This window comes from Fringilla coelebs (assembly GCF_963513975.1).
Source record: "Fringilla coelebs genome assembly, chromosome: 3".
Taxonomy (NCBI): Eukaryota; Metazoa; Chordata; class Aves; order Passeriformes; family Fringillidae; genus Fringilla; species Fringilla coelebs.
Genome location: NC_140030.1, coordinates 83,776,819 through 83,790,309, shown reverse-complemented (window position 1 = coordinate 83,790,309; position 13,491 = coordinate 83,776,819). Strand labels below are relative to the sequence as shown.

Here is a 13,491-nt window from a genome sequence, read left to right as displayed (position 1 = left end):
GGAGGGGCGCAGGACTGGGACCTCCTAGCGCCACGGCGAGGGGCGGCGGGGAGCCCCGGCGAGGAACTCTTTTCTGCGCCCGTCGCGGAGGAATACAGCTACGTTCAGAAAACTATTTCCAGAGTATTCCACAGAGGTTAGGGCGGCTCCATGGCTGGGCCAGGGAACCGGGAACTCGCACTGCCCCAGCTTCAGCCTGCAGCTCCCCCCGAGGCCGGGAGCCGCGTAGTTCTGCCGGCCTGAGGCTGCGTGAAACTTAAAAGCACAGCAGAGGGAGGGGCGGGGACAGAAGGTGGCAGGCCCGGAGTGTACGGCAGGCCCGTGTCGCCGCTGCAAAACAGTGTTTGGAGACGTTGTGTTTTCAGTGTCCAAGGGAAATAATAATATAAATCAATCCTACGCCTTACCATTCCAGTATCTGCAGTAGTCTGTCCGCTTCTGAGCTTCTCAGGACAAGAGAGACATGGAGCCCCTGGAGCCGATCCAGTGGAGGGTAAAAAAGGTGATTAAAGGACAGGAGCATCTCTCTTTAGAGGAATGGATGAGGGAGCTGGGCCTATGCTGCCTCGATATGACTGAGAGGGGAGCTCATCAATGCCTATAAGTATCTAAAGGAAGGTTGTGGAGGATAGAGCCAGGCTTTGCTCAGTACTGCCAAGCAATAGGACAAGAGGCAGAAACCACAAACTGATGCACAGGAAATTTTACCTGAAAATGAGGAAGAACTTCTTTACTGTGTGGCTGACCCAGCACTGGAACAGGTTGCCCACAGAGATTGTGGAGACTCCATCACTGGAGATGCTCAAGAACTGGACACAATCCTGTGCCTGTGCTCTAGGATGACCCTGCTTAAGCAGAGATGGTGGACCAGATGATCCACTGTGTGCCTTCCAGCCTCACCCATTCTGCGATTCTCTGTTGAAGCCATGGGTACAAAAACCCTGACCAGCAAAGGAAGCTGGAAGCTCCCACATGGGTTTTGGTGCCTGGTGGTGCAAAGAGGTGATGGCTGTGAATGATGTGGGACAGAGTGAGAGGGATTCCTGCTGGCAGGCTGGTGTAGTTCACCCCAGGAGCAGGAGGTGGCACTCTGGCTGTTCCCAGGCTCAAGGAAAGCTCCCAGATGCAGTGCTGCAGATCACTGAGCCTCAAAATATGAAGGTGCATCTGCTCTTTATCGGAGGTGTCAGTGGTCCCTTGGTGTACGTCGAGGGCAGCATCCCTGGGCTGCTGGTGGATGAGAGGCTGGCCATGAGTTCACCATGTGCACTCACAGCTCAGAAAGACAGTGGTGTGTTGGGCTGCATCCAAAGCAGCACGGCCAGCAGGGCAAGGGACAGTTTTCTGCCCCTCTACTCTGCCCTGGTGAGAGCCCACCTGCAGTGCTGCATCCAGCTCTGGGATCCCCTGCACAGGAAGGACTTGCACCTGTTGGAGATAGTCCATAGGAGGAACAGCAACATGATCAGAGGGATGGAGCACTTCTCCTCAAGGGATGTCTGAGAGCATTTGCATTGTTCAGTCTGGGAAAAGCTTTGGTGTGACCTAATTGTGGCCTTCCAGTACCTGAAGGGGACCTACAATAAAGAGGGACAGGGACAAAGAGTATGTAGTTACAGGACAAGGGGGAATGGTTTCAAACAGAGGGAAGGTTTAGATGTTGGGCAAGAAATTTATTACTCTGAGGGTGGTGAGGCACTGGAACAGGTTGCCCAGAGAAGCTGTGGATGGCCCACCCCTCAAAGTCTTCAGGGCCAGGCTGGATGGGGCTGCAGGTAACCTGGTGGAGTGGAAGTTGTCACAGCCCATGGCAGGGGGTTTGGAACTGGATGATCTTCAAGGCCCCTTGCAACCTGAACCATTCTGATTTTATGGTTCTATGATCCCCTTCCCACACTGGCTGTGTCCCCATAGCTGGGCCTGGCTGTGCAGGGCATGCACACACCATTCCCACCATTTCTGATGCTGGTGGCAGGGGACTACAGGATGGTAAGGAAATGCCAGGGCCTTCTCACTTCCACCCTTAACCCTCCACAGCCCCTCTCCCCTGTGGCGGGCGGCACAGACAAAAACACATACCCAAAGGAGCATTTTGTTCTTTTTATAGAAAATGGCAACTTTATAGACACATTTACACAACAAGGAACAGGAAAGCCAAGGGAGAGGTGAGGCCTTCCCTTGTAGCACACATGGGTAGGGAAGGCAGCTTTGTTGCAAGGGAGTTGCTGCTTTTCCTCTTGTAACCCACAGAAGAACCTCCTGTCACACAACCAGGAGGCTGAAAAAAAAACCAATGTCAGAATCACCAAAAAAAAAAGGGAAGAGAGGCAGGGAGAGGGGGAGAAGGTGGGGTGTGGAGACCTCCTCCTCCCTCAGCCTAGCCACGGTGTTGGCTCTTTCTGTGGCTGGGACACAAATGTCTACACTTTTGGGACACACTGGTTGGGGGGATGTGCGTATAGCAGAGAGCAGGGATGGCGAGGCTGGCTGGGGCTCTCCTCCCCATTCACAAGTCTACCAGCAGGAGGAGGGGTGTGGGATATTTCCAGGCCCCCTAAGAGAGCAGAGAATCTCCTAGGCGCTTCGGAGACAAGGGCAAGAGAAGGAGTAACACTAGTTACCAGCCTTTCACTCTCTCAGAGAGAAAGAGGCTGAAAATGGCTTTTGGCCTTGAGCCAGGGAAGTTATGCAGCATGGGAGGCAGCTGGACTTCTTGGAGATCCCAGGGGTCTTACAACACACACAGCATGGGGAAGGCAAAGGCACGTAGGCCTGAAGGCATCACACAGCCGAGCGTGGCAGGAACCAGGCCAAGCCTGCAGGAGTGGAACCGTCCCTGGCTGTAATGTCTGCTGTGGCAGTGTGATTTGGCAGGGACAGGTGTAAGCTGTTATTTCCCCACAGTGCTGAGGTGTCCAGGCCCTCAGTGGAGGATGCGGAGCCATCTCTTGGTGTCCCTGCACCCTCTGTGTGCCTCTGCTAGATGAGAAGTCGGACCAGAAAGGAGACGGCAGCTCCTAGGGCCAAACCCAGTGACAGGAAAAACGCCATGATAGCTCCAGCTGTCTCTGCTTCGTGCACAAGCACTTTCCTAAGGGAGAAACAGGTGTCAGATCCATCCTCAGGATGCGTGCCCAGTGCCCCGCTGTTCAGTGGAGCTGGGAGGCTTATCTGCAGCAGAGGAACGGCAAGAAGAAATCCCCCTTGGTTCCCAGAGCCACAAGAACTCTAAGTCTCCACACTGTTGGCTCATAAAGGTCATCAGGCAGGCCATCCTGAAGCTCCTGGCACCAGGGACATCCCTCTCTGACCCCTGTGGGGCCTCTTGTGCTGCCTGTCCTGGGCAAGGCTGCTCACCCTGCTGTGGGTGCTGTGCCATGCTTTGCTCCTCTCCAGATCCCCATTGCATCCAGCCCCTTCCCCTGTGTGGCAGGTAGGGAAAACGGAGAGCCCAGATGGCTTCCTCATCCCTAGGATATGGAGGCACAAGCCTGGGAGATGGGACACTGTGGGTAGTGACCATTCCCCTCTGTGCCTGCAGCCTCTTCTCCAGATGCCAGAGCTGGGCGGAGCTAGACTCCACAAGTCATTCCAGGTCTAGCATCTGGGGCATAACCAACCCTTCCCTTGTCCCCAGCTCACACTCACTTTGGCCCGAAGCACATGCAAAGGCTGGCCAGGTAGCCATTGGAGATGGAGAAGAAGATCATGAAGATGATGTACCAGGCGTCATGAGAGAACACAACAGGCAGGTAGTAACGGGGTTGCACGTTGCACAGCATGAAGAGAGGGACAAAGATGACACGGAGGACCACCATCACTGGCAGGAGGCAGCTGTCCATCCCGGGCTGGGAGAAAAACACAGATTGCTGAGCAGCTGAGAACTGGACATTCCCCATCCCATGGCATGCTGGCAGGGCTGTCCCTACTGTGCCGGGGCTGTGGAGGAGCCACAGAGATGGCAAAAGCTGCTGAGAGACTTTCCTGGCTGCAACAAATCTCAGCATCACCATCTGCAGTCATAAGTAGGTTCTAGGTCTGAAAGCGCTGTTGCAGGTGACTTGAAGCAGCACTAGAGCCAAAATACTGAGCTGGGCTTGTGGGCAACTGTTAAGCCGCTGCTGGCAATAGTCAGGCAGGCAAGAGAGCTTTGTGCACGCTCATGCAGTGAGCCAGCGTGCAGAACAAGGGTGGCTGAGGTAAAGCCCCTCTGGCACCTCAGCGCCTGCAAACGGCTTTAGCCAGCTTTTCAGCGTCCTACGCCATTCCCCAGCAAGCAGGGCAAGATCCAGCAATCTGAGAAAGGGATTATGCTGGGGCTGTTTTGGAATGTGTTGGGAAAGGCATGGACTGAGTTAGTCTCCTTAGATCCTACCAGAGTTCCTGAGCAACTAAGGCTGGGACAAAAGAAGGAGATACCATCCCCCTGTGTTGTCCCTGCAGCTGGGACTAAGGCAGCCCCCGGACTGAGACAGACCTCATCCGCTCAGTGAGGTGCCAGGGTTCACTGGTCTGAGGTGACGAGAGACCCACAGCTGCCTTGGGAGCTGCTGGGCTGGCGTGGTCACAGGAAACTCCATGAACACAGGAGGAAACTGAGGTCGGGCCAGCTGCTGTGTCTATGGGGCAAACGGGACACAGCAGCTGCTTCTCCTGCTTGAGGAGAAAAAGAGTGAGCGGGGCCCCAACCAGGGAAATGTGGCCCAAACCACATGCAGTCAGACTTTCCACACAGCCTTGTTTTGGAAACATCTCCTGCTGGGTCATCCCACCATGGAGGCTGTGGCCTGGACACCAGGCAAGGCGGCTCATGGCCAAGACCGAAGGCAACAAGCAGTGATGGCCAGCGGAGAAGCAGCTCCAGGCCGCAGGGAAGGCAGGCCCAGGCAGACCCCATGGGGCACGTGGTCCTGAGGAGCTTCTCCAAACAAACATCCTGAACAATACAGGGGGAAACGGTGCTTGGGGGGTGGGTGAAGGGGCAGGAAGAGACTCAGACAGGAAAGCCCCTTTCCTTGCCCATCCTGAGGAGATGAGAGCAAGGGGATGTGGCAGGGGACAGTTCTGTGACCCACATGGCATGGCCCTGCCCTGCGCATGACAAGGGTCTTTGAAGCTGCTGTGTCCTGTGCCAAGGCCAGAGGTTTTATTTTGGGCTGCCCTGTCTTTCACCCTCTTTCCCTGTCGCCATCCTGTCTCGTTGTTTGCATAGCTGGAGTGAAGGTTTGTTTACAGAGAGGCTGAAATGGAGGAGGCTGCTTCACCCAAGCCATGTTGAAAGAGAGGTGGGAGGACAGAACAACACTGTGGTTCTCGGCTCTGGCCCATAAATCTGCGCACCTCCTTCCTGCTCCAAGGCATGGATGGCAGCCCCAGTGAGAGCTGTGGCTGAAGGACCTAGGGATAGGCACTACCTGGCATTTGCTCCCTGCCCATACTTACCCATGTGAAGAGGGCAGTGAGACTCCGTCCTGTCCAGTCAAAGACATTAAAGAGCAGGAAGCAGGAGACAGGAATGAAGTAGAGACCTGAAGAAGGGGATGGTCAGTGAGAATCCAAGTGTGCCCCAGTCCCACATACCCACTGCACAGAGACTGACTGTCTTTCAGATCTAGGTCATACCAGTTTCCCATTAAGGCCTGGAATGGTCTCCCAGCCAGGCTGGTGTCCACATCCAAACCATCATGCACAGTGGTTCCCTCTTCCCTTCCTGCATTCTGTATTGGGTTTGAGTGGCAAGGTTTTGGTAACAGGGTGGGCTACAGGGGCAGCTTCTGAGAGAAGCTGCTAGAAGCACCCCTAGGTCTGGCAGAGCCAATATCAGATGGCTCCACTGGCAAAGGCCATCAGTGACAGTGGTAGGGCCTTTGGGATGGCATATTAAAAAGGGGAAAAAAAATCTCAACATATGCAATTGCACCCAGAGAGAGAAGTGAGAATATGTGACAGAAACAGCTCCGCAGACACCAAGACCAGTGGAAAAGGAGGGGGAGAAGGCGCTCCAGATGTCAGAGCAAAAATTCCCCTACAGCCTGCGGTGAAGACCGTGGTGAGGCAGACTGCCCTCCTGCAGCCCAAGGAGGTCCACAGAGAGTCAATATTCACCTGCTGCCTATGAAGACCACCCTACTCTGAAGCAGGTTTGCTGGCAGGACTTATGACCCTGCAGGGGACCCACGCTGGAACAGTCTGTTCCTGAACGACTGTGTCCCATGGAAAGGACCCAGGCTGAAGCAGTTCATGAAAAACTACAGCCCATGGGAAGCACTCACATTGGACTTCAAGGGGGACTGCCTACCATGAGAGGGTCCCCATGCTGGAGGAGGGGAAGAGTGGGAGGTGTTCTCCCCCTGAGAAGGAAGCAGTGGCAGAGGAAATGTGTGAAGAACTGACTGCAACCCTCATTCCCCATCCTCCTGCACTACTGCAGAGGGAGGAGATAAAGAAATTGTAAATAAACTTAAGCCTGGGAAGAAGGGAGGGGTAAGTAGAAGGTGTTTCAAGATCTAGTTTTTATTTCTTATTATACTACTGTGATTTGACTGGTAAATAAGTTAAAATAATTTTCCCCAAGTTGAGTCTGTTTTGCCTGTGACAGTAATTGATCAGTGATCTCTCACTGTCCTTATCTCAACCCAAAAGCCTATTGTTGTATTTTATCTCCCCTGTCCAGCTGGAGTGGCTTTGGTGCGCATCTGGCATCCAGACAAGGCTATCCCACCACACATACCTTCAAGCCCCGCCTTCTTTTTTCGCATTTACCTTGTTCTCAGTTTTTCCCTACCTCACCCCCATCCCTGGCACACTTACCCCATTTGTTTCCCTCTCCGAGGATAGTGGACACGTTAGCTGTGATGGCAGGAAAGACGCCGATGGTGACAGTGAAGACGAAGCAGACAGACAGAGCCAAAACCCAGAGCTAGGCAGATGAAAGAAAAATACTGGTACCAAACACAGGGCAAGAGGCCAGTGCAGGGCTGGTCTCCTCTCCCCATGCTCTCCTACACCTGTGCCCATCCCAAAAGGAAGGGCAGGACAAGGCTTGCTGGAAACTCACAGACCTTCTTAAAAATAGCAATGACAGAGGGCTGCTCATCAGGGTTGTGGACAGGGATGATCTTTGAGTTATTCTGGTCCATCCCATTCTCATCTGCAGGGAGAGACACAAGTAGGGCACAGCAGACCCCAGAAAGTCGAGATGTAATTCAGTCCTTCTATCTCATTCTTTCTTTAAGCTCTTTCCCTTTTCTCTTCCTTCTCTCAGCCCCTCACCTTTCTTAATCAGGTCTCTCTTGGTCTCCAGCTCTGCATTGTACACGCGGTACTCTGTCTTGTCCTTCATGGAGTAGTATCGGAAGAAGTCCTGCAGAGAGACAGCAGGGGGGACTCATTCATGCGTGCAAAAAGAAGGCTGCCAGGGGCTGTGTGACAACAGCAGATATGAGCAATATGGGCAGAGTATTCCTTCCAATTATGTCTGATATCGATGCTTTCCTGCTTACCCAGGGACTCAGATACCCCAAGTATACTAGGGTATCTGTGGTGGGAAGTATCCAGAGTGCTCAGGGAGAACAGGAGAACCTGTCCTGACACAAGAAGTGGAGGCTGCTAGTGGGCCACAGTTCTTGTGCTGGGATGTGCAAAGGTCTGATGTCCCCAAGCCCTTCCCTACCAGGACAGCAGTCTCACCATGTGAGGCAGAACTACGTAGGAGACGATTGCCAGCACGATTGTCACACAGGCCGTGGTGAAGTAACCGATGAAGCTCTCGGGTTTCTGGGCACCAACTGAGAGCACAGGAAGGGAGAGGAAAGGAAGATGATGACAGCTGAGAGGAGAAAAGCCCTGCTGCCATCTTCCACATAGCATGACCTCAGCAGATGCTGTGACAGGAGTGGTCTGGGAAGGCCCTGTCCCCTGCAAGGCAGGGATTACTCACTGGCAATACTGAAGATCATTGCCAAAGCAGCGAAGGTGCCTGCCAAACCCTGCCCGCTCATGATGGGGGCTGTGTAGCTGACAGGCAGGAGCCCTGCCAGCCCAAACAGGCTGCTCTGGAGAATGGCGCCGAAGGCTGCAAAGGGGAAAGATGAGCAGATATGAGAAACCAAAGGCAAGGATGGACTGCACCTCTGCAGGGAGCCAAGGCCCCTGCTCTGTGAGGCAAGGCAAGTCCCCCTCCCTTTTGGCTCTCCCACAGTAAGGTTCATGCTTTTCTCCCAGAGGGATCAGCCATGGGGCTGTGTCCCTCTCCTTCCCCCAGTGCTTCACTCACAGTTGATGAAAATAATGCTGATCATGGTAAAGACGAAGAAGGGAAGAGGCTCCATGGGGACTTTCACCATGATCGCGGTGACAAGAAACACCAGCCCAATGGCCACCAGGCTGCCTGAGATGCGGATCTGCTGGGGAATCCTACAAAAGAAGGTCTCAGTGAGGAAAACCCAACGTCCTAAAGACCTGGGGCTGCGACCAAGCTCTGACTGTGGGAATCCCAGCCAAACCCTGAGACAGGAGACCAGTGTTTTGCCTTTGACTTGACTGAACGGGCTGTAGCTTGGCTCAGTGCTGGGACAGGAGAACAGGCCAGGGTAGGGTGGCCGTATGGGGGCTGGCAGGGGCAAGGATAGAGCAAGGCTCACCGTTGGTGGATGAAGGAGTTGAGGCAGGTGAAGATAAGGAGGGGCACCATGGCGCAGAGAGTCATGAAGTTGTCAAACACGGACTGCAGGTAGGAGGGTATGAAGGTGGCCTCACCAGTCTGGTTCCTGACATGGCTGGTCTCCTCTGGGTCCTCAAGGCGATTGATGAAATACTGCAAAGGAAGGAGCCTGCTGGGGCTGAGATTCTGTGAGGCCTTCCAAGGCCACCCTTATTCTCTGTTCAGACCCGTGCCCATTCCTCCTGCTGCCTCAGTGCCACTCATCACACCCAGGTCACACACGCTGTGCCATGCTGCTACATCTACACCATGGTCCCTAGGCACAGCAGGGGACAATTACTGTCATGGACAACAGCAGGAGGGAAGCCCTCACCTCCCTGGCGGTCATGAAGAAATTCCATGGCAGCAGCGTTCCCAGGCCAAGGATGAAGAAGATCAGCCAGACAGCCTTGTACCTGTGAAGGGGACAGAGTGGGGTTTGGAGTGGAAGCTGGGTATTGCTTCTGACTGTCCCCGACCCTGCAGCGGGAGGCACCAGACAATATTTAGTGCTCTGCCCCACAGCCCTTGCTAGCCTGGGCAGCCAGAGATGTGGCACTGCAGAGGGGCTATGGGAGGCCCTCCCCAGGAGGCTACAAATGCAGGGAGAGGCTGGCTGCCCCTCAGCATGTGGCACCCAGATACACAGCATCCATCACAAGGTCTGGCAGTGAGTTAGGCTCCCCAGGTGTGTTTACAAGAGACTGTTTACAGTTTACAGCCCATTTGCTGAGGAAAAGCTGAGAAAGAAGGGATAGCTTGGTAGCCCAGTTAACAGGCAGGAGAGGGGGTCTCCCAGATTCTGGGTCCCCCTGTCCTCCCTTACCTCCTGCTATCCTGGATGTGCCCCCACAACTACATCAGAACCCATCATTACCTGTCTTGGGGCCCGTCTCTTGCTGTCATCTTGTGTGGCAAGAGTTAGCACAGGTCCCAGCAAGTCTTATGGCTGCTCTCCGTCTGGAAAACAAACAGAAGATTTTATGGGAAAGTGAGACACGTGTCAGGCAGGGGCAGCACTGGTTTTAACTCCAACCCATACTGCCAGTAAGTATTCCACAGTACTGGGAGTCACACCAACCCAGAAAATGACGAGAGGACAACACAGAAGCTTTGGAAACCTACAGCTCAGAGTCCTTAAGCCAAGGGGTAGTGGCACACAGCCTTATTCTGCTGGCTGGGCACAGCAAACCTTCCCTCCAAAAGGAAACTGCTTTCCTGAGATACCCAGGCTGCTCATGCTGGCTGCCCAGCTGCTTGCAGCAGGTTCTTAAGGGATTTGTGAGCCTGCAGCTCTCTGTCCCCAATCCTGGGGCTGTGAGCGAAGCATGTGCGCAGTGGGCTGTGTCTGTCCACCCTGCCCACCCCAGCTCCCTCCAACACCCAGGGCTCGGTGGCACAAAAGACACATTTGATTCTGTAGCCTCTCGGGCCAGAACCAGCAAATCTCCCGTTTTCAGTTCCACTTCCCTGGGGCTCTCACAGCCCTTTCCTGGGTCACCTTGAAAAGCCAAAGCCGTCCCCGGCACTGCTGTCCCCTCCCGGCCACCCACTGCTCCTTTTTTCCCATCACCACCTGCCCAGGCGCTGCACCGCTCAAGCATCGCTCTGAGAGCCCCAGAGATGTGGACCCCAGAGCCCCGAGAAAGGACTTTCCCTCCCCAGTGACCCCCGCTTCCCGGGGCAGAGTGGGATTAGCCGCCAGGAGGAACCGCAGGCCTGCCTTGTCCTTTTCCAGTCGGGGCGGCGCAGCATGGGGTGCTCCGGCACTTCTCCCAGGGCTTCACCTGCAGCGGGGCTGCCGGCGCCGTGTCCCCGGCCCCCCCGGGACATGCCCTGCGGATGCCTGTTCCAACGCCGCCTGCAGCATCCCTGCCCGCGCCCTGCCAGGTAGGGCGGAGGAGGAGGAGGAGGGGGAGGAAGAGGCAGGCAGCAGCATGCTGGGATCTGTAGTCCCTGCCAACCCCGGCACGCACTGAAGGCAGCGCAGCCCGTCCTTGGCGCAGGTGCCCTTGGGCTTCTGGGCAGAGCTCGCCTCTTCCTCCGGTAGGACCCTGCCGGCTGGGGAGCCTGAGCTACCATGGAGCCAAAACATAGCCGGTGGGATGTGGAGAGGGATTCTGGAAGTCCCTCGGGCCACTTGGGAAAGATAGAGCAGGACAACAGTATGCCTGCAAAGGATCGAGGGCTCTGCCAACCCGGCAGGTGCCACCCTGTTGATGTCGGAGCCATCTGCAGTGCCCCGCCCCTGCCTTCCCACACAGACAGCTCGGGGGCATTACAGCTCCTGCCTTGCCCTTGTGAGCCATCCAGGTTTCCAGAGAAAACATCCCAAAATCCCCTCCCGGCAGCCTGCCAGTGCCTCTGCGGGGAGGAGACATCCTCACTCGGGATTAGCAGAGGGATCTGCAAACACAACTGCAATCCCCTCGCACACAGAAACCCCACCGGGGCCACTGCTTGTCTCCAAGCAAACAGACCTCAACCCAAAATAGGGAAGAGAGCCTCAGCTTCACCCGTGGGTCCCCCAGCAAGCCCCAACATGCTTCCCTTGCCAGTCAAGCCGCTGATCCCCCTTCCAGCCCCCACCAGGTCACACTGCTGTCCCTAGAAATAGAGGCAGGGACTAACCCCATAGACATACCTGGGAGAGAGGACAGAGCCAGGATGAGCCCTGTGTTCGGAGTATTTGAAGGCAGCGTGTCCCCCGCTTCCACACCCCCCGCCCTTGGGGTGAGCGGCGGGCCCTGGCTCAAGTCACGGGGGCTGGAGCCCCGTGGGTCTAGCGGCACCCGCGGAGGAGGAGAAGAGGTATCGGGTACCAGAGCTGGCACACAGCCCAGGTCCTGCTGCCCAACCATCCAGGGAAGGGAGGAACACAAGGGTGCTGAGGAAGAGATGACAGGAGCCGGGGGTGTTGGGGAGGAGGCACGGGGGGTCGGGAGTAGGACTCTGGGGGTGCTGGGACAGGGCGCTCCACCATGCTGCTTTCCCACCACCTCCTGCTTCCGTCCAGAGAGTGCCCACATCCCTGTGTCAGGAGCCCAGCCTCCTTGGCAGGCCTTCAGTCTCCTGCCCTGCTCTGTTTGTTTTCTGTCTCACTTCGCTAAATGCCTCCTAATTTTTTCCACAAAGAGACAGTGCCTGCCAAGGGCAGCAGTCATTACAGCAGGAAACACTTCCAGCTGCTGGCTGTTACAAAGAACCCTACAACAAACAGAAAAGGTTACATGAACCAACACCAGCAACAGGTGGCAACCCTGCTCCCACTTGGGGAGAGCTGCCCTACCCCGTGGGATGTGGAACAGATGCCACTTTTCCAGCTGGCACAGCACAGCTCCAACTGCCCCCTGCAGAAGTCTGCTGAGCCACCAGCTTGGTGGCTGCACATCCTGAGGGACACAGAAAAGGAGGAGCAATGTGGGGCCTTTGCATAATGATATCCCTTTTCTTCCTGGGCATAGAGCAGTCTGTCTTAACCCCATGGAAGTGATGTGTAAGCAGAAGCAAGATCACAAAGAGTGGGCTTAACAAATCATAAGCTAGAACATTTGAACAGGTACATACAAGAGATGGCACAATTTTAATTGCCCATTCATGACACACAAAGACTGTGACAGATGCTGAGTGACATCCTTGGTGGCCATGTGCAGCCCCATTGCCAGCCAAGTTCTGGCAGCTGACAGCAGGGCCAGCTGTCACCAGGCCAGCTGTCACCAAAACTGCCTAAGCTCTGCAGAAAAACCTGCACTGCAGGACAGCCACACCTGCAGGCAGCCATTTGTCACCTCGCTTTGGGACTTCCCTACCTCTCCCTTTTCCCACATCGCCTTTTCCTGCTGCCTTCACCACGGGTGCATGCTTAGTTTCCCAGTTGAGAAATTACCTGGTGCCACATAAGCATGCTATGGCACCATGGAATTATACCCAGAAACACTACATTTTTAAAGAAAAGCCGTTTACGCCACACCAAGCGTTGAAGTGTCCTGGCAGTCCATAGCCAAGGGGTTGCCAGCAGATTCACTGGCAAGCACCTCGTGTCCTCCTGACACCACTTGTCAGGGGATCATTTTGCAGGGATAATGTCAGTACTTCCTCCAAGCATGGCCAGGATGGGACAGGACCAGTTGCCTCACCAGCCTTTCACCCCATACCCTATGTCCGCTTGCCCACTGGGAGACACCAGAGCTCTCCTGCCAGGAAGGCTGATCCAGGGGCCCTCAAGGTTTATCTGCAGGCATGGAACAAGCCCAGCACAGGTATGCAGGTCACATGAAACCTTGGTGGCCATGACTCAGCTGCAGATAGGAAACACTTACTAGACGGCCCGTTTCATGAGATTTCATATGCGTGCCTGAACTCTGACCAAGCTGCTTGTGGATCCTCCTACCTTGTGCTGGGCTGCAGGCAACTCCACCTTCAGGACACACGCTTGTATTGCCCAAGACAGATGAGTGTGCACAGCTGCGCACCACCTCTGTGGGGCTGAGACAAAAACAAGCCCTCCCAAAACAAGGGTAGGCAGGTGCCTTGAGTCAAAGCAGAGGCTGGTCCAGCTCAAAGGCTGGTCTCCATGAGAGTGCAAAAGCAGATGCTAGGAAGGAGTAAATGAGTGGCATGAGTGTGGACTAACTGTCCAACTGTTTCCCCGGCCTTTGAGCTAGAAGAGACATGATGTTCATGTGTTTTGTAGCCATAGTGGGTTTCACTTCTGTGAAATCCTGCTTCCCCCTTCAACTCAGGAGCTCCTGAGAGGGGGCAGCAACTCTCCCCACATGCAGGGCCTCACC

General features: G+C 55.1%; 1 protein-coding gene across 5 annotated transcripts in view; it reads right to left on the bottom strand.

Annotated features, from left to right (window-relative positions):
• Positions 1-2,134: 2,134 nt before the first annotated feature.
• SLC29A1 (solute carrier family 29 member 1 (Augustine blood group)) overlaps positions 2,135-13,491 on the bottom strand; it is a 33,232-nt gene continuing 21,875 nt past the window's right edge. For all 5 annotated transcript variants that reach the window (XM_084203260.1, XM_084203259.1, XM_084203258.1 and 2 more), the window contains 12 exons: positions 9,579-9,661; positions 9,036-9,117; positions 8,643-8,815; positions 8,276-8,415; positions 7,940-8,074; positions 7,690-7,787; positions 7,273-7,363; positions 7,062-7,150; positions 6,811-6,919; positions 5,443-5,528; positions 3,649-3,848; positions 2,135-3,091 (listed from right to left, as the gene is read on the bottom strand). In XM_084203260.1, the coding sequence (XP_084059386.1) occupies positions 2,980-3,091; positions 3,649-3,848; positions 5,443-5,528; positions 6,811-6,919; positions 7,062-7,150; positions 7,273-7,363; positions 7,690-7,787; positions 7,940-8,074; positions 8,276-8,415; positions 8,643-8,815; positions 9,036-9,117; positions 9,579-9,607 (1,344 nt within the window). In that variant the 5' untranslated portion in view covers positions 9,608-9,661 and the 3' untranslated portion in view covers positions 2,135-2,979. The remainder of the gene's footprint in view (positions 3,092-3,648; positions 3,849-5,442; positions 5,529-6,810; positions 6,920-7,061; positions 7,151-7,272; positions 7,364-7,689; positions 7,788-7,939; positions 8,075-8,275; positions 8,416-8,642; positions 8,816-9,035; positions 9,118-9,578; positions 9,662-13,491) is intronic.